This window comes from Eurytemora carolleeae, unplaced genomic scaffold (genome assembly GCF_000591075.1).
Source record: "Eurytemora carolleeae unplaced genomic scaffold, Eaff_2.0 scaffold642, whole genome shotgun sequence".
In the NCBI taxonomy this organism is placed as follows: domain Eukaryota; kingdom Metazoa; phylum Arthropoda; class Copepoda; order Calanoida; family Temoridae; genus Eurytemora; species Eurytemora carolleeae.
Window position 1 is genome coordinate 138,773 of NW_019396764.1, and position 24,139 is coordinate 162,911.

Genomic DNA, 24,139 nt, shown 5'->3' on the forward strand with positions numbered 1-24,139 from the left:
CTTTGAACATTCTAGTATAAAACACAGTCTGTACAACTATACAACTGAAATAATCCAACATGACTCTTATACTGAGGTACAACAAAAGGACATTGCATCATCGTAAAGTTTAGTTTACTATAATTTTAGTCAGCTTGTAAAAACTGTTTAGATCTTCTAATTCTAAGCATAAACGAAGTTTCTAAGATTTTTTTAAAACACTTTTTTAATGTGAAGTACACATAAACTTCTTGTACTTCAGTCAATGATTATTTACGTAATTTTATGCTATGGCTTATATTAATGTTAGAGACACCTAGCGGTCATATACTGAACTATAACATCTGAAACTGCTCACTAGTTCTCCGACCAATCACAGTCTACGCAGCACATATTTCCCCCAATCAGCAACCATTACTAAATGTTCTGAGGCAATACAGCAGAAAGTTGGTGGAACGAGGTTAGATTGGTTCCGGGAGAAAAGGGGGGAGAAAGTATGTANAGCAAGCAAGTATATGACTTTACTACAGGTCAAAAGATCAAATATTCAAAAAAAATACTAATATTATTGCCCCTCCTAGTTTCGCGCCTGGTATCTGATAGCAGATCCTTTAATATCTGTAATTGAATGTAGTTTAATCTGCAGTTATAGACAAATCTTCTTGCAAAAAAAAACATTCACGATTAAATTGTATAATGTTTAATCAAACACTGCAGTCAACTTTTACAACAAACAACAAACTACTTTGACAATTTACATGCATGTGCAATTTATCTTAAATAATTTAACAAAAATTTTATTTAAAGGGAGTATACATAATTTTGAGTGACCCTGCAAGCAAAGACTGCAATGCACATTTATTACTTATATTTTCTGCAATATAGAAGCCACAATTCAACATAATTCAACATAAAACCAGTGGAGAACATAAGATTTTCTAGTGTAATTTACACAAGTGAATTGTGAATATCCCGTGATAATTCATGTGTTGATGTCGATGTTTTGATCTCGGGTCTATGACCGAGTTTTAGAACAGTGAAACCTTGAGTTTATTTCACGACATGTACACGGGATATTTACATGTGAAAATTAATTCTCTTCCATTTACTTAATTTACATTTTAATTTAAAACAGCTGAAAGGAGTAAGAAGGTCGGATACGTAAGATTTCACACACACGAATTCATGACACAGAGAAGAATTTTGTCATTTCTGTTAGATAATTTACGGTATAATTACCATGGATTATATATTATAGTATTAGTATCAATAAAATGATGTTACATTCAATGTGAAACTTTTCAATTATAGTCTGCTCATGCTTGTTATTACTATAATCTGAAAAATGTATGTCAGTTAAAATATTTACTACAATAAACTTTAAGTTTCTAAAAGATGAGCAGAGACACCAAGTGTTGGGATTTTGCAACTCTGTTAAAAATGAAATGTACAGCTCTGCCCTTGATATCTCATTCGGGAAAAACTACAGGGAATTTTTCTTGAATATTTCCGAGTTTTTTACCGTGCTATACACAGGATGAATCTTCAAGATTGTGAAAAGTAGATATACTGATACAATGAGTACAACATAAGGAGGGGCTGTTTATTGATTTGTTAATTATCAACCAGTTCTCAAACATGTTAGTCTAGTACAATAGCTGAATTGGCAAGTCGGACAGAATCATCTGATGAATTTTAAACCTTGTAATAATGAGTAACGGTAAATCCGTTCCAAGAAAATCCGGAAATAAGTTGAATAGCAATAGTATATAACAGCCATGTAATGTTGTGTAACCCTAAGTAATATATAAAAAACAATATGCTTCAAATTTGGACTTTATTTGAAAAATCTACTCAATAATTGTTTGTTTAAAAGCTTCATCTTTAATTTTAATGTGTGCACATACAATATCTTTAAAATGATTTATGAAATTAAAAAACATTTAGAATTCTTTAAAAGAATTACTATAATTGAGACACCTAGTGGTTATTAACTGAACTTAAATACTGCGAAATCGGATATTGCTGCAGGGACTAAAGAAAGACCAGGACCAATCACAGTTCACTAAACTGAAGGATTTGGCCAATGAGGATCAGTGTAGTCAGCTGTCGATTTCAAGCTCGCGGTCACTTTCTGTTCTTGGAGGAGGGGAAATTACAGGCGGCGGCACATCAAAGTTTTATGGGGGGGGGAGGGTTGATATATGTATTTATATAATTAAGCGTCTATGAAAAAACTATTACAATTTATAATCATTAAGAAAACAGAACAGAATAGTTAAGGCTGTACATAGCTGTTACTGTTTGCATTTTTTTTCATTATAATTGTTTGACGACAAGACAACTTAACTTTGAAAATGCAACACGCGGATTTAGTTTTACATTTGAAAACACAGAACGGAAAGACCGTCAATGAGTTTAGAGAGAAAAAGAAGTTAATAAACTATGATATAAGCTGAGACGGTGGGGTATGGGAGGGCCGGAGAAACCATCTTACGTATCTTACGAAATTTCGTTTTCTGTTTCGTTTCTGTATCGATTCTGTAACGTTACATGAAACGTAACATTACATTACGTTTTAGAACCATATTTGAAACATTCTGGATACCAATCCAAATTGTATGTTAATGAACAATTGTATTTGTCAATTATAAATTTCTTATGTACTATATATGTTAATTAATTCATGCGTCAAAATGTGTAAATTTTATATTTTTAAAAAGTTTTTAAACTTCGTTTCTGAATCGTAAAGTTACGTTATGGATGTTAAAAAAAGAAATTTGAATAATTACAGCTGATTTTAGATCTATATAGAAAGATAGATAGATTAGATAGATAGATAGATAGATAGATAGATAGATAGATAAGATAGATAGATAGATAGTTAACAAAAATTTTGCAAATTCTGCGTGAACATTTTGAAAAGGGGTTTTTAAGGGGGGGCACAATGTTGCCAAGGGGGGGGACCCAAAATTTTTTTTTGCGCGCGTAAGCGCGCACATTATGCCCCCCCCCTAAACAAAAGCCCTCGTACGCCCCTGATTAAGAAGAAATTATTTTGAGCTTTTTTTGTCATTTAAATAAAAATATCTAGTCCATTTGTACATTTCACATTTTTTTCCATCTGAAATTCCATCTTTTATCAGCATAAATTAAACATAATATTTGTCTTAACACATGTCCAACAACAAGTATAATTTACAATACATACACCCTGACACATGCATGCATACAGTGAACAAAATGCAAAAATACATAAATCACATGAATAAAAGATAAAAATAGATGAAAATGAGGTACAATTTTTTTTCTTTTAAAATTGGAAATTGATTTGAAAATGTTAAATCCAAAAATGTTATAAAATCTATTGATATGAAGAAAATATTTGCAGGGTTACAAAAGATAAGAATTTAAAGACAAATGTAGAGAATAACTTATTAATCATTCATTCATTGCATTTAACCCTATTCAAACTGAGGGGGGTGACCCCCCCCCCATGTTTTTTGCGATATCTGAGTTTGTTCAAATTTGCCTAAATGCCTTATTTACCTTTAGCATAAAAAATCTATATTTAGACTATACTTCCAGTCATTGGATTACACAATTACCAAAGGGAAAGAAGCTTGACTCAAAGAAGTTCGTAGTAAGATTTCAATTCTACTGGAGACCACCAGAGGGATTTTACTTTCACTGGAGGGTTTGAAAAAATGCTTATTACAATTTGAAACTTTACGCAGGATGATTTACATTCCACTGGAGGGATTCAAATATCTTTCCAGGGGGGTTATAATTCCACTGTAGGGATTCAGTTATCCTTCATAGAGGTTTATGATTCCACTGGAGGGATTCAGTTATCCTTCCAAGGGGTTTATAATTCCACTGGAGGGATTCAGATATCCTTCCTGGGGGTTTATAATTCCACTAGAGGGATTATGTTATCCTTCCAAAGGGTTTATAATTCCACTGGAGGGATTCAGATGTCCTGCCTGGGGTGTTATAATTCCTCTGGAGGTATTCAGATATAATTCCTGGGGGGTTATAATTCAATTGGAGGGATTCAGATATCTTTCCTAGGGGTTTATAATTAGGGTTTTCACGAAATGGCAAAATATTTTGCGCAAAATTTGCGTTTTTTTTCGCGCAAATTTTTTTTGGCGAACTTTAGTGCTATTTCTGCGCATGAAACGCAATGAGTTTTGCGCAAATTGCCCAAAACCGGAAATATGTTTTGCGAAAGTTGCACGCATGAAACGAAATTTTAGTTTTGCACAATTAGATTTGCATTTCATTCCGCAAAAATTGCGCAAAAGTTTTGCGAATGGAAACCCTATTTATAATTCCACTGGAGGGATTCAGATGTCTTTCTGGAAGGTTATAATTTCAATGGAGGGATTCAGATATTTTTCCAGGAGGTTTATAATTCCACTGGAGGGATTCAGATATCCTTCCTGAGGGTTTATAATTCCACTGGAAGGATTCAGATATCCTTCCTGGGGGTTTATAATTCCACTGGAAGGATTCAGATATCCTTCCTGAGGGTTTTATAATTCCACTGGAGGGAATCAGATATCCTTCCTGGCGGGTTTATAATTTCACTGGAGGGATTCAGATGTCCTTCCAAAGGGTTTATAATTCCAGTGGAGGGATTCAGATATCCTTCCTGGCGAGTTTATAATTTCACTGGAGGGATTCAGATGTTCTTCCTGAGGGGTTATAATTCCACTGGAGGGATTCAGTTATCCTTTCTAGGGGTTTATAATTCCACTGGAGGGATTAAGATATCCTTCCTGGTGGGTTATAGTTCCACTGGAGGGATTCAGATATTTTTCCAGGAGGTTTATAATACCACTGCAGAGGGATTCAGATATCCTTCCTGAGGGTTTTTAATTCCACTGGAAGGATTCAGATATCCTTCCTGGGGGTTTATAATTCCACTGGAGGGAATCAGATATAATTCCTGGGGTTTATAATTTAACTGGAGGGATTCAGATATCTTTCCTGAGGGGTTTATAATTCCACTGGAGGGAATCAGATAGCCTTCCTGGGTGGTTATAATTCCACTGGAGGGATTCAGTTATCCTTCCTAGGAGTTTATAATTCCACTGGAGGGATTCAGTTATCCTTCCTAAGAGTTTATAATTCCAATGGAGGGATTCAGATCTCCTTTCTGTGGAATTATAGACTTCCTAAAAAGAAATCTGAATCCCTCCAGTTAAATTAATTTCTACTCTATTTCCCTAGATTGTGATATTCTTATTTCCCATGATATATTAATTTATTTGTTAGTTCTTAAACTGCAACACAATGCACACATTTGAAAAAATGTATTGCGCGAAATCAAGTTTATGTGTAAAACCAAAAATGCGCATGATATGATATATTTAACACAAAAATACTTAATTTTTTTTATAAAATTGCATCAAAGATTAGTTTTTGAAAAAAAACTGAAAATATGCAAATTTTCTTTAAAAAATTGTGCAAAATTTCTCTGCAAATATTTTTTCAACCTGCTTTCTAAAGAGCTATAAAATTATAGGTCAAAATATAGGTTTTGTCTGGTAAAGGTAAAATAAGACATTCAGGCAGCAAAAGAAAGAACTAATTGTTACTTCTTTTGGAATATTTGAATATTCTTTTTGTTGAATGTTTTATGAGTTATTTTCATAGAATTATTATTCAAATATTATTATTTGATGCTTTGACGTAAAGAACATTATTTTATAGAATTCAGATTCCAAGGGGAATTCTCATTCATGAAACCAAAAAAAAACAAAAAACAATTATATAGATAACTAGCTAGAGGGCCCGGCATTGCCCGTGGAAAAAAATTTTGAAAAGGATTTTAAAACTTGAAATTTTTTATTATTTTTTTTTATCCTATAACACCCCCCAGCCACCCGAGTGTCCAATGTTTGGCAGGTTATGCGCAACATGTATATGAATGTTTTTTTTATTACATAGATTTATAAACTTACAGCTATTTTAGTATAATTGTTTATTAATTGTTTATATTTCTATTTTTTAACAACCTTTATTGTCTCCTATATAAAGAAAATATACTGGTGTATATTAATTTTTAAAAAAATAATCAACAAAGACATTTAATACACCAATGCCTTTAAATGAAACTGCACATTTTACAATAGTATTTACTTGGAAAATTTTGCAGTTATAAGAATATTTGAACTCAGTGGATTTCAGCTAAAAGTTTCTAGTCCCAGAATCATACGATTATTTGTTAGAGAATGTGTAATAAAAACACAACTTCTCACTCAAATCAAAGATATAATAGATGTTGATTTTTACGTAATAGTCACCAATGCCACCTTATACGTATGTAAGTTTGTAAATATATATACTTTTAGCACTGCAGTTTTTCATGATATCCATTCCAAAAATCGTAGATATTCGTATACATGTACATTATTTCTTTTTAAAACGCTAACAAGTTTTAGTTGCAAAAGCTAGCCAATATTTATAGATCTATTCTATATTTCCATCTGTATATTTGAGACACCTACCGGTCACGTTGTAAACTATAAAAATATTAGGTGGAGAAAGGAAAGGCAGAGGCCGTGGAGTACGGGCGGGCGGCCATTCATCTATGATATAAAGGTTGGCGGGAGACATAGGGTNGGGAATTAGAAAGTCGGTAGATAAAGCAGAGTTGATTTATAGATATAAGTTATGACTCTGTGTGAAATGTTTTATAATCCGAAATTCTTAATTTAAATCAATCCAATTTAAATAATAAAATATTTATGTACTGAAATATATAATCCTATATGGGTTGGTTCAACCATATGTCAAGGGGCAGCTCACTATATTTTCCAGATGGGGGGGGGGTAAACTTTTATAAAGTTGACACGCATTAACCAGTTTTCTGATTCTCACACTGTAAGATACATATAGTAGATTGTATATATACCAAATAGTTTATCAAGTACAATAAGTGGCAACAGAGAAATTAACTAATTATACATGACGTCACAAGTGTCAAATATAACAAGGAAAACGAAATTTTCTCACATTAGTTGACATGCTCTCCAAGATTAAATAAAAAAGTGTAGAACCAGAAAATAAAGAACACATAAAATTGTATTTATTTTATTGTAAGATAAGCACTTTATTCTAAAATTATCACTATTATTAATAGTTTTGTCGGACACAAGAACTGAATTGACAATTGTGACGTCAGAATACAATTAACTGTACTGAGAGTGTACAAATTCTACGTTGCCATCTATTGTACTAGAATCTATTTGATACTATATCTATGGGAATCATATATAATGATCATTCAAAATTTATGAATATTCATTTTGTTTAATGTTTCATGAATATCTGATGATTTCTTTTAGAACTATTCTTCACTTATGATTATTTGTTGTTTATAATATAAACAACATTGTTTAATATTCAGTTCCCAGGGGAATACTGGGGGGTTTTCTCATTCATGAAAATAAGGTGTCTAAAAATAATCTTCATTGGGAAAAAAGAAAAAAAAGAAAACTTGCTTTGATTTTATAAGAAAAAGAAACGAAATTCGAGTTTAAAAATTTTGTAATTGTCGTTTTTTGAAGGACACCCTGTATAAATCTGTTGATGCATTGGACCTAGTAGTTGACATGCAGATGATGTATTTATGCAGTTATGCATTCCATTGGCTTGCCAAACCATGTATAATGGACAGGGGTATATCTATAGTTGAACACTGTATAAAGTATTTTCAACCAGATTTGATCTTGCTCTTACTTTTGTCTTTTTGTTCTTAATTTTGATCTCATTCTTTATTTTCAATCTTATTCTGTATTTTTATCTTATTCAATATTTTATCTTATTCTATATTTTTATCTTATTTTATATTTTTATCCTATTCTATAATTTTACTTATTCTATATTTTTATCTTATTCAATAATTTAATCTTATTCTATATTTTTGATCTTATTCTAAAATTGTATCTTATTCTATAAGTTTTTTTTGTTCTTGCCAGGTCTTGGTCTTATTTTTTTCATATTCTTGATCTTTTTCTTTCATATTCTTGATATCATACAAAAAGCATAGAACATTAATTATTGATCTATGCTTTTTGTTCACCCTGTGATTTTCTTTTTCTTGTATTTGCTATTGTTACTCAAGCTCTTTGATTTTAGTTACCTTTCTTCTTATTTTTTGTTTGATCTTGCCGTAAGTCTGATCTTGTTCTCTTACTCATCTAGCTCTTGGCCTTATTCTTGTTCCTGATCTTAAATGCTTTTAGATAGTTTCGATTCTTGTGATAACACCTTTTCTTTTCTTTTATTTTTCTAGCAATTTCTTGTTCTAGGTTTTCTTCTTTTTATTATTCTTGTACTGCTCTTGGTGCTTATTCTTGTACTGCTCTTGGTGCTTATTCTTGTACTGCTCTTGGTGCTTATTCTTGTACTGCTCTTGGTGCTTATTCTTGTACTGCTCTTGGTGCTTATTCGTGTACTGCTCTTGGTGCTTATTCTTGTACTACTCCTAGTGGTGCTAATTCTTGTACTGCTCTTGGTGCATATTCTTGTACTGTTCTTGGTGCATATTCTTGTACTGCTCATAGTGATGATTCTTGTACTGCTCTTGGTGCTTATTCTTGTACTGCTATTGGTGCTTATTCTTGTACTGCTCTTGGTGCATATTCTTGTACTGCTCTTGGTGCTTATTCTTGTACTGCTTTTGGTGCATATTCTTGTACTGCTCTTGGTGCTTATTTTTGTACTGCTCTTGGTGCATATTCTTGTACTGCTCTTGGTGCATATTCTTGTACTGCTCATTGTGCTAATTCTTGTACTGCCCTTGGTGCTTATTCTTACACTGCTCTTGGTGCTTATTCTTACACTGCTCTTGGTGCTTATTCTTGTACTGCTCTTGGTGCTTGTTCTTGTACTGCTCTTGGCGCTTATTCTTGTACTGCTCTTGGTGCTTATTCTTGTGCCCTTGGTGCTTATTCTTGTACTGCTCTTTCTGGTACTGCTCATTGTGCTTATTCTTGTACTGCTCTTGGTGCTTATTCTTGTATTGCTCTTGGTGCTTATTCTTGTACTGCTCTTGGTGCTTATTCTTGTACTGCTCTTGGTACTTATTCTTGTACTGCTTTTGGTGCTTATTCTTGTACTGCTCTTGGTGGTGCTAATTCTTGCATTGCTCTTGGTTCATATTCTTGTACTGCTCTTGGTGCATATTCTTGTACTGCTCTTAGTGATGATTCTTGTACTTCTCTTGGTGCTTATTCTTGTACTGCTCTTGGTGCTTATTTTTGTACTGCTCTTGGTGCTTTTTCTTTTACTGCTCTTCATGCTTATTCTTGTACTGCTCTTGGTGCTTATTCTTGTACTGCTCTTGGTGCTTATTCTTGTACTGTTCATGGTGCTAATTCTTGTACAGCTCTTGGTTCCTATTCTTGTACTGTTTATGGTGCTAATTCTTGTACAGCTCTTGGTTCCTATTCTTGTACTGTTTATGGTGCTAATTCTTGTACAGCTCTTGGTTCCTATTCTTGTACTGTTTATGGTGCTAATTCTTGTACAGCTCTTGGTTCCTATTCTTGTACTGTTTATGGTGCTAATTCTTGTACTGCTCTTGGTTCCTATTCTTGTACTGTTCTTGGTGCTAATTCTTGTACTGCTCTTGGTTCCTATTCTTGATCACTGGTTCTCATTTTTAATCATTCTTGTACACATATTTTGTTTCTTAACCATCCATTATATTAAGATTATACAAACGTATGTTGATATTCCATATCTGGATTGTATGGATCAGTTATCTGGCGTCCTATCATCAATTTTTTCATTAGGTCGCAGCTTAACGATCTTTGCAAATAATAATGTTAATATAGAGACGGCAGACCGTAAATACAATACAATCATTAACTAATCCATGATTATCTTAATCCGGGGGAATTCAAATAGGGATGGGGGATTTTGGGTATTTTCAAGGGGGAGAGGGGGGGGGAAATGGGTAGATGATTGCTAGATATGGATTGAGAAATCGATTTTGTTTTGTTTGTCATTCAACCGTGCGTCGAGTGGAATGGTTTTAATGTTTATAATTGTTATTTTTTAAAACACAAAGTCACTTGATTTGAAGCACCCAGCCATCTCAACATGGTTCACATGGTAGTATAAATAAGGAAGGGAAGGAGATGGGAGAAGGAAGGAGATTGGAGAAGGAGGGAAGAATGAGAGATGGCATGCAGTATAAGTAAGGAAGGGAAGGAGGGTGGGAAGGATGAAGATATTGTTATATGTGATATATGTGAAGTAGAGATAAAAAAGATCATAATTCTAAACCAAAAATAAACAAAAAGCAAAAATAGAAAAATTAATAAATTCATCAATTAATCCTTTAAACCCTTTAAACAGATATAAATTATCAATTTTTGAAGAAAAAAAGCATTATTCATACATTATTGATCAGAAACTGCGTGAAAGAATGATGTGGTGGATCAGAAATACCACTCTATAAATGAAGTTAATTCAGTTAAACAAATATTCGTTTACTATTTTCTCTCTGGTTTTGTATGAAAAAAGGATAAATTGTTTTTATGTTGTTATTTTTGTTTTATAACCCCTTTTTTAGTGAACACTCCCTTTAACACATTTATCTGCAGACCAATAATTTAAATCATATCAATGTGTTTTAAAATTTAAAAGCTTCCGTAGCAGAAATCTGCAACTTTGCAATATAAAAAACCACATAAATAAATAATTTTCAAAGTTATAAAGACATAATGGACTCTAATTCAGGCTTGATCATTCAAAGCTTTGGAGGGTACCATTGTGAACCAGACACGACCCTGTTTATGGATTGTGACTTAAAATTTAGTGTACAGTTCCTTTAAGCTGTTAAATGGGAAATTCGTTATATTTCTCATCACTCATCAGTCTCCCCCTAATTAGGCATGAAGCTGTCTTTTAGTTGTTCTGTTAAAATGTCTATAAATATAAGTATGTTTATTTTTATTAATGATCCAACCGTCTGGGTGTCTAATTATGCTTAGATTTGTCTATCTATCTACCTACCTACCTATCTATCTATCTATCTATATATCTATCTATCTATCTATCTTTTTATCTATCTATCTATCTATCTATCTATCTATCTATCTATCTATATATCTATCTATCTATCTATCTATCTATCTATCTATCTCTTTGTGTATATAAGAGAGAGGTAGGAATGTTCCAAGGGGAAAAGTTGGACTATAGCATAAAATGCGAAATTTAGTATTTTCTCGACATTGCTATACCCAATCATAAACAGAGCGTATAGTACATGTAAAAGTAAAAACTTATATTCCTATCCTTTATTTTATAAGATCCTTATAGTCCTATCCTTACTTTAAAAGATCCTTGGAGCGTTGTAAGTTAGGGGGCACGTGTTAACTTGGAAAATTAATCAAATTATTTTTCTCCATCAATTCTTTAGCATCTGGCTCTATTCATAGTATAAACAGAGTTTCACTAAAATCCCCATCTCTTTCTTCTTTATTTCCCTTCTCCCTAAAATTTAGTCGCGCCTCCTACTTCAATACTCTTTCTGCCTTCATCTTTATAATCTTATATCTAATCAGTTTTCTGTATGACGAAAAATAATGTTTCTTTACGGGTCTGTTTCTGCTATGGGCGTAATTTCAAATAATAGATTCGCATGTCCAAATCAGGCTTATAAACGCTAATTGTTGATCAAGTTGAATAAGATATCCATGTTTATAATCTTAAAAAACTGATTATTTTCTATCGGGTTTCTCTCCAAAAGTGATTTATTGATTAGACAATAGACAAAGCTTTGAAGGGGTACTGTTGTGAATCGTGCAAATCCCTCTTTAATTTTAAATCATACTATTTCCATGGCAGAAAGTTTAATGATCACATATCTATACAATTGTTTAAAGATTTATTTGTTATTCAAGATAACAAAAGGTTTGTATTTAAATTCTAAATACAATGGGTTAGTGTTGCACTGTGCACTCCTATTCAATCTATATATACAGGGTGTCCCACAAAAATTGCACTGTGCACTCCTATTCAATCTATATATACAGGGTGTCCCACAATAATTGCACTGTGCACTCCTATTCAATCTATATATACAGGGTGTCCCACAATAATTGCACTGTGCACTCCTATTCAATCTATATATACTGGGTGTCCCACAATAATTGGGACAATCACACAAAGAAGGTATAGACCACATTCTAAAATGTCATTTGACAACACTTTTTGTAACTTTTAGGCATTTAACATTTAACATTTAACATTCAGACATTTTAGTAACTTTTAGGCATTTATTGTCTATTGTAAATTAATGATTGTTTATTTGGACACCCTTTATGAATGTACATTGTACAATTTAGAGGGTGGGGAGGGGGGCTACTGTATATATTTATAAAGGCTAGATATGTATCTGTAATATGTATATTTGCTTGTCAAACGTATCTTTCTATCTTCAATCTTGATATATTTGTCAATCATACATTAGTTCGAGGACTGATAGGCCTGGGACTGATAACTGATAGATGATATTCAGATTACAGAGATTGCATTCTTCAAATATTTATTGCCAAATACTAACTCTGAAACTCAATCCAAGTGATTTCTTAACTATAACTATATAACTATAAACCTTCTAGCTATATTCGTACATTCGGGTTAGTTTCCTTTATAACTATTACATTAAAATTAACACCTCTGAATTTTGGATCCTAAAGCTTGGGATACTTTTTAATATTAGACTGTAAAACTTTTAAACTTTTATATAATCAAGAATAAATGAGAAATATCAGTTTGTTCTGTGAAAAAATTGATTATTTTAAACTGGGTTTTACCTGAAACAATTCTTGTGGAAAGGTTTGATACTTTATTACTCAAAAAAAATCAAAAATCTAACAATTGTGAGTGTTCGGCTGTGTGTACAAACACTTGACGAAAGTTTCTTTGCTCTGGGTCTTTCAATATCCTTCAAAATAAAATTTCCATTTTAAACTTTCAATTTACAACTTTCTAATTCAAACTACCTAAGTTTCCTTTCAATTTTCAACCCACCACCCTCTTTCAACATTCTCAATTTCCCCCCCTGTCAATTTGACTCCAACTTTAGATAATCAAACTTATCATGCTCCAAGATGGCTTAACACCCCTCTCTTTATGGAATAATCTTAATTTAATTAATGTTTACTTCAAATCTTTCGTCAATTTCTTTAAATTTCTTTTTTTGAGATTTTTCAAGATACTTAAACTTTTTATTTAAATCAACCCCTTATGATAAATATCAGAATTAACAAAAGTGAATAAAAAATGTTAGACACAACAACCTTGCCGATCACAACGAATAACAAATATTATGTCATTGACAAGGCAGGTGTTCGTATTTTGAAACCCCCTGTCACGGCCTCCTGGCGTTAACTAAGTTTATGAATACAACATGGTGTTAAACTTTATGGCAAGAATTTTCAGAAGAAATTCCTTTGAAATCTGATAAGACGGCCCCGAAAAAAGCACAGTTTAACGAGAGCAATTTATTTATACAACCTGATACAACCCAAGAAAACCGCGAAACCTCGAAAAGTAAAAATCTACGAAACCTTGTTTACAAAAAATCCACGAAACCTCGTCTAGGGGAAAATCACGAAACCTCGGGTTCTCTCCCAACGGAAAGCTCCTCTCTCCCCGGTTTGAATCCTCCGCAGACCTCTCTCTCTCCACCCCCCAACCCTAGCTTAGCTCAGCTCAGTTAAACTCAGACACCAGAGCAGTACGGAACTATCACACCTTTCTTTAAAATTCATCACCTCTACATGATTAGTACTGCAGCTGTACATACAGAGATAATTTTGTGAAGAAGTTTAAAAACCGATAATCAGTAATCACTGTACAGCAAAAACATAGCTTTACATCTACTCTAAGATCTCTACAATGATCTGTGTAAAGAATTGCATTGCTCTAGTTACTGCAGTTAAATACCTTGAATGATTAATGTTGAGGCAGACCGCTACATAATGTACCGGTCAATCCAATACCTGTCTGTTTTCTGTCTTCATAATTAGACAAGACAAGCAGTCCAACTAGTCCAGGTTCAAGTAAACAGGAGATAAAGCAGAATCTGACAATTCTAACCGGGACGAGATAATACTTCAAAGGAGAGTGGGACGGATAAAAATGATCTCTCCTTGGAGTTTTCTCCTTCTTATCCTTTTCCAACTTAACCCGTCCCAGGGGAAGGTAAACATTGATTGATTGATTGATAAATTGAGGAATTATAGACTATTTTGATTGATTGCTGGCAAATATCAAATCAAAAAGTGTTAAAATTATAAAGGAATTGAGTCTTTGATTTGCTAATACCTATATTTTTTCCACCAGATGGTGTAAACCTTTGATATTTAAAACTTAGATTAGTTCATCTAACAGAATTCATAAGGTCTACGGCATTGGATTACAAAGATAAAGAGATTAGAAAATCATAGTTTGTGTCAAAGACTCAATTCCTTTAGTCCATGCAAAGACGACAATGCTCGATTAAGAACTTTGTCTGATCAAGTATGGATCAAATATAATGTTTATAATTTTGAAAAATAATTATTTTCAATTGTTGTTTCTCTACAAAAGTTGCGCATTTCTACTGCAGGAAAAATAAAATAATTATTAGTAAATCGCGGGCATTGCCATCTTTGCAAATCGGGTCACTTAAAATTACGCTTACAGTCCCTTTAAGCTGAAGTTGGGCCCTGTGATTTATCAAATTAGTTTTTATGATTTACACTGAATGTCAAATAAAAATTTTTGAAAGTATAATATTCATTTGGTAAATTAAACATAAAAAAGAACTGATAAAAATAAAGTTCTTGTTTAATGATTATAAACATATATTCAATCATGTATTGAATTATTTAGGTTTCCCTGTATCTAAGTTCTGACCAGACCAAAGCACTGTACGGAATACAGACGGATGGTCTGTACTATGTACGGGACGGTATGGTCAATAAGTACGCCATGACCTTCCAGCATCAAACCATTCCCGCAGAAGTTGACCACATCGACTTTTCTTGGCGGGCACAGCCACATACCGCCGTTCCTTACAAGATCACTTTCATTCACACCCCAGGACCGGCGATGGACCCGCCGACAGTGAATGTATCAATGGCGGGGTTGGTTCCAACATACCTGGATAAATTTCGTCTTTTCTTCCCTTGTACTGGGAAGGTTGCAGCTGAAGTTGATACTTTACTCCAGGTATACTTAATTATAGAGGTAGTTTACTCCAGATTTACAAAAAAGTGGTAGTTTACTCCAGGTATACTTAATAGAGGGGTAGTTTACTCCAGGTATACTTAATAGAGTGGTAGTTTACTCCAGGTATACAAAATAGCAGGGATAGTTTACTCCAGGTATACAAAATAGCAGGGATAGTTTACTCCAGGTATACTTAATAGAGGGGTAGTTTACTCCAGGTATTATTAATAGAGTGGTAGTTTACTCCAGGTATACAAAATAGCAGGGATAGTTTACTCCAGGTATACTTAATAGAGGGGTAGTTTACTCCAGGTATTATTAATAGAGTGGTAATTTACTCCAGGTATACAAAATAGCAGGGATAGTTTACTCCAGTAATACTTAATAGTAGTAGCAGTTTACTCCAGGTATAGATAATATATGTATATTAGAACGTAGAAGCATAGTTTACTCCAGGTATACTGGTTTAGCAAATGATTTTTTTCAATTTGTTCACTTAAAAGTTTCATCTTTTATATTTAAACTTGGATACTTATTATTTACACAAAATTTGTTTTTAAAAATCTTCTTTTGTGATTTTAAATGTTCTCCTCCGACCCTGCATATATCCTGCCTTTCACTGTTTCCACCCGTAATCTGTTTCTAATCATTCCCACATGAATACAGAATACAACATTCTAAAATTATGAAAAACTGGAATATTTCTACGCTCAAAGCATGAAACATGACAAAAATTATAGTTGTCAGTTCTCACATACATTTATAGAACCCTTCTTATTCCCTACCCCCCCCCCCCCCTTCAACTCCGTCACATTTCCTTAGAGGGGTATGTCATTGAAATTAGATATTACATATATTTACAAAGCTTAAAGGGGTTTTAACGTATTTTTAAGTAATTTTTAACCCTTAAATCAATAAAATGTATAAAAAACAGTTTCTGAAATTTAAAAAATAAAACTTTAAAAATTATTAAATTAAATAAATTATTAAATAATTTTTGTTCAAATTATTACAACTGGAAATTATATTGTTTTGTGTCTTTCTTATTATATATTTACCCACATACAAGATTTTACATGATTATATCTGATATCCCTTAATGGACTTGAAAAAAGTAAAGTTATGGGGCATTTTAAAACAAATCTGAACATTATTAGTTTAAGCATGTATAATGTCTAGCATATATGTTCTGAACTTTAACCCCAATATATTTACATGATTATTTATGTTAAACAACCCTTTAAACAAATATGGAGTTCTTCTTCTTCTTTCATACACCAAGCTAGATTCGTTTTACAGAACAATTTAATTTTTTTAGACTTTTAAAAGGTTTACGACAATAAGAATTGTATTCTGTAGTAGTTTGTTTTTATCAAACATGCAAATTTGTGATCCGATGTGAAAACATAAGTCGAAAACGAACCAAAAACTATCTTTTTAAAAACCCAATAACGATCATTTTTGCCTTATATTTTCTTCCACGGTAAAAAAATTGCATGTTTGATAAAAGCAAACTTCTTCAGAATAAAGTTTTAAAATGTTGGAACCTTCTCATATTGTAAGAAAACCTTTTAAAAGTCTAGAACCCTTAAATTTTTCTGTAAAACGAATCTGGCTACTGCAGATAGCTTTACGCTAGATTGAATATCGACCTAACAAATTAAATGGGTTTGTTTAAACTGCACAATCGATATGTTTTATGTTAAAACTATTTAAATCATGATTCTTTAGGATAGCAGTTTTATTGGTCTAAATGTATAAGGTTGGGATGTATGTATGTCACACTTTTGTACGTCCTAGATGTGTTTTATCATTCAATTTTCTACAGTGCAAGATAGTTCAGAAAAATCAAAATCCAAGGAGTTGCGTTGCGACATATTAAAAGTTTGCCCCCGTCTTAAAAATGTATGCAAAGGAGTCTGAATCAATGTGGGCGGAGCTTATAATAAACATTATTGTTTTAGATAATATTTTCCGATGAAGAGATTGTAAAGTAATAATAAGAGATTATATGGCGAACCATAAACTAAAATAAATGGATCGGTTCGAAATTAATCTCCAAAACCTTTTTTCAAAACTTGACATTTTATTATTCTTTTCCAGCAAATATATTTTGCTGAAACATGAGCTTGCAGAAAATGCACAAAAACATCAATGGACATTTGTTTAATGATGTTATAACGAGTCTCATTTTCGCAAAAATGCAATTCATTGTCGCAAAATGTTGAAATGAATATTTAAAAGTTATTCAAATATTTCCAACCCAATGTCGTAAACCCTAGATATGTCATACTATAAATTCTATTAAATAAAACAAAGGTTTACACCATCAGATTGCAAAGATAAAGGGATTGCAAAATTTAAGATTGTTGCAAAGAAGGTTCAAATACTTTATTACAACTCAAACTGAAGTTTGGGGGAAGCGTAAAGTTCCTTGATACATTTTTGTAAGTGTTCATTTCATTTCAATAAAGTTTGTCAACCCTAATTGTCTCTAAAAAAAAACCATTATTTTAAATAATATTTCTGCGTTATAATTCCAGAAATTCTAGAAAGCTTGAATTATTTTTCTCTTCGATCAATATTGTCAAGGTTTTTGCTTGGTTTTTGCAGTAGTGTGTTTAAATACGGTTTTTACAATGGTTGACACACTTTTAGGGTTGGAATCATATATATTAATTTATAATTTTTACCAGCAAAAACTTTCATCATCATTTGTCAATTTCGTTAAACTTTTAGGTCTGTCTTCATCATATTTAGGTTAAATAGGTTTATTCCAGACGCTTTGCGCCCTTCATACCTAGTAATATAAACATTTTACAATAATTCAAATTTTTTTAAAGCATTTCTTTTTGCAAAAACTGTAAAAAAAATAGGATGAAAAAAAGTCGCAAATGAATGTTTGTTGTATCTTTTTTTGATGGGGGGTGGATGAAGGGGGAGGGTGTGCTATTATTGATTTCCGACCCCCTCCTCCTCTAGCTGCCCCTGATATGGAGGGTTCAATAGAAAATAGTTATTTTAGTGGAGAGAGAAAATGTCAATTTTAATTTGTCGCGTGTTTGCGGGATGTCACTCAAGATCCCCCTATCCTGTATATTATAGAGTACCTGGAGTATACTATTCCTGTCACGTTCCTCCTAAGCATATCGTAACCCTGGAGAAAGTATCCTGAAATATAATAAATCTGCTAAATTTGAATATATTATAATAATCTGTACAAACTTAAAGTAATTTAAGTTTTACTTTTGGGATTTATTCCCTATTCCCATCGGGGGTTTTCATTCCTTTGAACAAATTTCAAATTTTACTATAAATGTACGTTGGCAGAATTAAAATTAATCTCTGACTCTATGATAAAGTAAAAAGTCTATTTTTTAAATTTAAATTTAAAGCTAAAAGTAAAACACATGGTAAATCTATAGAGTTTTAAGCTTTAAAAGAAATTCTAAAGAAGGGGTATTGCCCTACAAGCCCCCCCCTGGATTTACATTTGTTGTATCTAATATCCATTTGTCTAATGATTTGTGAGGTAATGAGGTTCTTATCGTAATTAGTTTCCGAACTATCAGTAACCTTGGATACTCAATAGATATCATTTATTTTCCTGAAGTTATAACTGATTGATTTATCCTTGTTTAATAATTGGCTGGATAAGTTGATTACATATTGGTGAAAACAGTGGCATGTTTTGAAATCTGGCACAATTCATTTCAAATTATGATTTTCAGGTCGTCATTTTGATTCAAGTTTTTTGGAAAACACTGTTAAAGAAATAAATTCTTTGCCATGAACTAAAACTTTAAAATCCTTATATATTTGCACCCTGATCGTATAGACCTTTAATATTTCAATCTCAGATTATTTATTCAATATGTTTGACATATCATAAGGTCTACACAAAGACATAACAATAAGAAATCAGATCAATTTCTTTGCTAATTGGTTGACTGATTGTTTGATTGATTGATTAATGGATGGATTATTTCAGTTGAGCCTGGCGATGGGTCCGGGGGAGCCTGAAATCCTAAACTTTAAAAGACGAAAGATCTGCAAGGAGAAAACCCTGCCAGCTGAAGAACTCATATCTGATACCTCCAGCACCACTACCAGCCAATCCGTCCTCCTCGCAAGTGTCAGCCCAACCATGTTTGTTGCCATGGGCGCGGCAAGCGCAAGCGTTCTTCTCATGGCGGTGCTCATTGCCGCGGTCTACCTCAGGCGGTTGAAGAAGCGTGGACAGCAGTTGAACAACGAGGGGAGTTTAAGATCCTCAATGCATCTTCACAGTGAAGTAGATTACATGGAGAAACCTCTCCCGAACCCAAATCTCTCCAATCTCTCGAGCAGTGACAGCTATGCTACTCTCGCCAGTTTTAGTCCGGTAATTTTTTTCTCCACCCTTATAGAGACAGACTGGCTATTTATGGTAGTTAAACTGAGTATGCAGTGTTGTGGACAAACTCTTTGGGATTCATTTGAGTCATATAAAACTTTTTAAAGATCTGTAAATCCTGAGTTTGAGCGCAAAGTTGACGTTTAAAATCGTACTTTTGGGTGGATACATTTTCAGAATCGTTGTTTTATTATTAAGTAACAACGACAAAAATGTAAACAAAATTCTACAGTAAACTAATAAGTTGTTTCGGAACAGGTTGAGAAAATAAAAATTAACTCTTATCATCAAAAATAAGTAATCTTGTTCAATTATTAGTTTATTTTTTCTCATCATTCTAGTCCCTCATTATTCACAAAAATTTTCCGGAATTATTAATGAAAAGACGACATTTGAAGAATTTGTAGAAATCTGCGAATAAATTCATAAAAAATAAGAAATTCAATATAATGATGAAAACAAAATAATTGATTCTAGCATTGATTTATTGAGAAATATGTTCCTAACCATCTAGTTTACTGTTTAACCATTTAGTTTACTGTATAATTTTTACTTTATTTTTCGTCGTCATTATTTAATTATTTAAAAAACTGATTCTAAAAAGGAACCCACCCAAGTTCATGATTTTGAACGTCGACTATGCACTCAAATTCAGTAATTATACATTGTGGAAAAGTTTCCTCAAAGAAATCCTAAAAAATTTGTCCACAACACTGCATACTCAGTTTAACTACCTTACATAGCCGGTCTGTCCCTTTCTTTAAAGGAACTGAAAACTGTTCTTAAACTAAAATATCCTTTTACCTTTGCTATCTGATGTCCTAAACTGGAATAAAAGAATATATTCTGATAGATTAAATTACAACAGTTTGTAACATCAAAGATTTACACCCTCAAGTTACAATTATAAAAAGATTATGATATTAGAGTTCGAGGCAAGTAATCAGTTCCTTAATGTACTGAAGCTATCTATGCAAACAGTTTATTTTCTCAGAGTTTATGACATGATAAGAGTTCAATTATAGATAGTAAGCATGTCAATTCTGTAGCAAAAAAAAAGTTAACAAACATTTATTAATAATCTATAAAAGTTAAAGGAGAACTGCTTGGTACTATTTGTGAGAACTTTATGGTCTAATCAAATCATAAATGCAGATTTTCTTGGCAAATATTTTGCAATATGAATATAAAGATATCAGCAAGTATAATATTTGATGTATTTCTCGGTATTTATTTGAACAAAGAGATCTGCAGAATCATGGAAAGTGTGTTTTCAATTTGGAAGGAATCCCGCTTTATGCAAAGTAATTTTGAATTTTTAGTATTTTTTTTTTCTAACCGTATTTTAACGGAAAATATTATTTCACCTTTTTTGTTGCTAGAATAAAAGTAAATTCTATCTTTTGCAGATAACCCTGTTTGGTTTGGTATAATATATTTGCATATTGTATGGCCCATTAGAGGCCCATTATACTCTATCTTAAAGAGTAATCTTGATATGTATTCTGTATTCTATATTCTGTATCAGTAGGATATACGAGCTACAGAAAATTAATAGAAACCTAAGAAATAGTTTCTATATCCTTTCTCTAAGAGGTTTCATCTGCTATCTTAAAATAAGTGCAAATAGTTCAATAAATAGATAGCCGAACTGAGTGTGTGTAGAGGGGTAGATATTTGAACTCGGGGTACAGAAAATTAATAGAAACCTAAGAAATAGTTTCTATATCTTTTCTCTATGAGGTTTCATCTGCTATCATAAAATCAGTGAAACTACTTCAATAAACATGTAGACTTCTGACCAGAGTATGTGTACAGGGGTAGATATCCGAACTGATTATATGTACAGGTGTAGATATTCGAACTGAGTATATGTACAAGGGTAGATATCTGAACTGAGTATTTGTACAGGAGTAGATATCTGAACTGAGAATATGTACAGGGGTAGATATCTGAACTGAGTATATATACAGGGGGATATCCGAACTGAGTATGTGTACAGGAGTAGATATCTGAACTGAGTATGTGTACAGGGGTAGATATCTGAACTGAGTATATGTACAGGGATAGATATCTGAACTGAGTATGTGTACAGGGGTAGATATCCGAACTGAGTATGTGTACAGGGGTAGATATCTGAACTGAGTATGTGTACAGGGGTAGATATCTGAACTGAGTATGTGTACATGGTAACATGGATACATATCCGAAATGAGAATAAAGGTGTAGATATCTGCACTGAGTGTATAAATGATGTACATTTAAGGGTAGATATCCGAACTGAGTGTATAAATGATGTACATATAAGGGTAGATATCCGAACTGAGTGCATAAATGATGTACATATAAGGGTAGATATCCGAACTGAGTGCATGAATAATGTACATATAAGGGTAGATATCTGAACTGAGTGTAATAATGTACATATAAGGGTAGATATCTGAACTGAGTGTATAAATAATGTACATATAAGGGTAGATATCCGAACAATTAAATGAATATTTAATCTGAGTCTAATTAATTGGTTCTGTAATCCATCACACTAGGCATGCATGCATGGTCTAAATAGATAGATAGATATATAGAAGAAAATAGTTAGAAAGATAGATTTTATAATAAGAGTAAAAAAAAACTTTATAACACACTTTATAAGTTAAGTTTTGGCACAAAAAATAATAGAAATAGTGATTTATTTTTTGAAACATTTGAATTTTATACATGTGTTTTTAAGATTTTTTAAAGTTTGGAGTAGTTTTAGATATTTTGTTTACTATTTCTATCATTTATCAAAGAAGAAACATCTATTTATTATCTTGTTTTTTTTTGCAAAGAGATTAAAAACAACATTGATAATTAATCTTCATGAGACAGTTCTTATCTTATCAAATTTGATTAATTTTTTTGTAAAAAATCAGTTAAGTAGCAAAATGGAAATGATTTAGTTTAAAGGGACTGAAGTCAAGTGACCCTCCATTTAACAGATGTTTTATATTAAAAAAAAGTTTTAATTTTTAATATTCTGGGAGACAGAGAAAATAAATATTGTTATTTGATATTGTTAAACCGCATGCTTTTCAATTGGTCTCTTGAAATTACGCCTACAGTCCCTTTAATGCTAAATAAACATTCAATAAATACTTTAATGGCTTTCAGGCACTCCTTCTAATTTCCCTTGCACCATGCATGCAATATGCATTAAGACATAATTCGCTATTTGTTCAGTCATTACTTAAAAAAAACTTTATTTTGTTCATTGAGAGTTATATCGCAAATTTTTAAAGCACAATTTGATCAAATTTTTGTCCAAATTGGCTGAATTTTCATTAAGGAAACACTTGGGCACCCTTGGGTTAGTAGAATTTTTGTTTCCAAAGTTTTTGTAAATTCCACGGGCAACGCCGGGCACTTCGGCTTGTTGTTTATGAAAGGTCAAGAATAAAAAAGAAAACTAATAAAAAGTTTTCTAAAAATATTATGGAACTATTACCATTAGAATAAATAATCAATCATCGAACCATTTGGAGAAAAAGAAAGAAAAAAGTGTTATAATAAGTTTTTCTGCATCGCAATATAACTATATTATGCTGCTTTTCTTTCTTGTTCAATCCTTATTATTATGTATTTTTTGTTTCTATAAAGCTTAAAAATGGCTTTTGAACCTCAACTAAAAACTTTTTCTTGCACTATGGGTTCAACCTTTTTCCTATTTTTACTGTCTATATTTTGGAGAATTTAGTTTGCCCCAAATATTTTTGAAAGCATAGCAAATGAGCATATGACAGTTATTGAGAATTTAGTGAAAACTTTCCTCCCAAACTTTCCAACCAGAGGAACCAAATCTCAAACTCATTCAAAAAGTTCATTTTAACTTTTCTTTCAATTCACTCACTCTATTTCCTTTTCAGAACAACATTTTAATTTGATTTTCTGTTAAGGTTCCGGTGTACAATCCAGAGGCCCCTGGTTGGGCACGATTCTCCTCCCCCTCTGTCACAGAGTACTCGGTGCCCCTGACCAAGTCCCCAGTGCCCCGCTCGAGCAAGACCGCCCACCCGTCCCCGGCCCCTGCCAGATCGGGTAGACCATCCCCCTATGCCAGCAGTATGGGGAGTCTTCACACTAGCCTGGTGTACGACAGTAACAAACCAAGAATAATGAGTCATTTTACGCCCCTGAGAACCCGGACCCGGGTAGGGGGCTATGAGAACTGTGATAGGGTCCCCAGAACCACCCCTGTATACCCAGATTATGAGTATTCTACCCCTGGAGAGGCCTCCCCGTACAGTGTGAGTTCGGAACTGTACAAGCATGTAATGCCGCAATACTTTCATTTCAGCAGACCAGCCAGTAGGGGCAGTGTGCTAGTTTAGACCAGCCAACCAATGTTCTAAATTAGACAATGCAGTCATTATAGATTGTTAGTTTAGAATCAAACTTATGAAGAGATAGAACTGTACTAGACTTAATTACTGATAAATAAACCAACCGTGATTTAATTTCAAAATAAACTAA

At 32.7% G+C, this 24,139-nt stretch overlaps 1 protein-coding gene across 1 annotated transcript; it reads left to right on the top strand.

Annotated features, from left to right (window-relative positions):
- Positions 1 to 13,664: 13,664 nt before the first annotated feature.
- LOC111708356 (tyrosine-protein kinase RYK) lies at positions 13,665 to 24,123 on the top strand. Its single transcript, XM_023481689.1, has 4 exons — positions 13,665 to 14,220; positions 14,893 to 15,231; positions 19,223 to 19,615; positions 23,563 to 24,123. Exons 1-4 carry the CDS (start codon positions 14,158 to 14,160, stop codon positions 23,995 to 23,997), a joined length of 1,230 nt encoding a protein of 409 aa, XP_023337457.1. The 5' UTR covers positions 13,665 to 14,157; the 3' UTR covers positions 23,998 to 24,123.
- Positions 24,124 to 24,139: the final 16 nt, after the last annotated feature.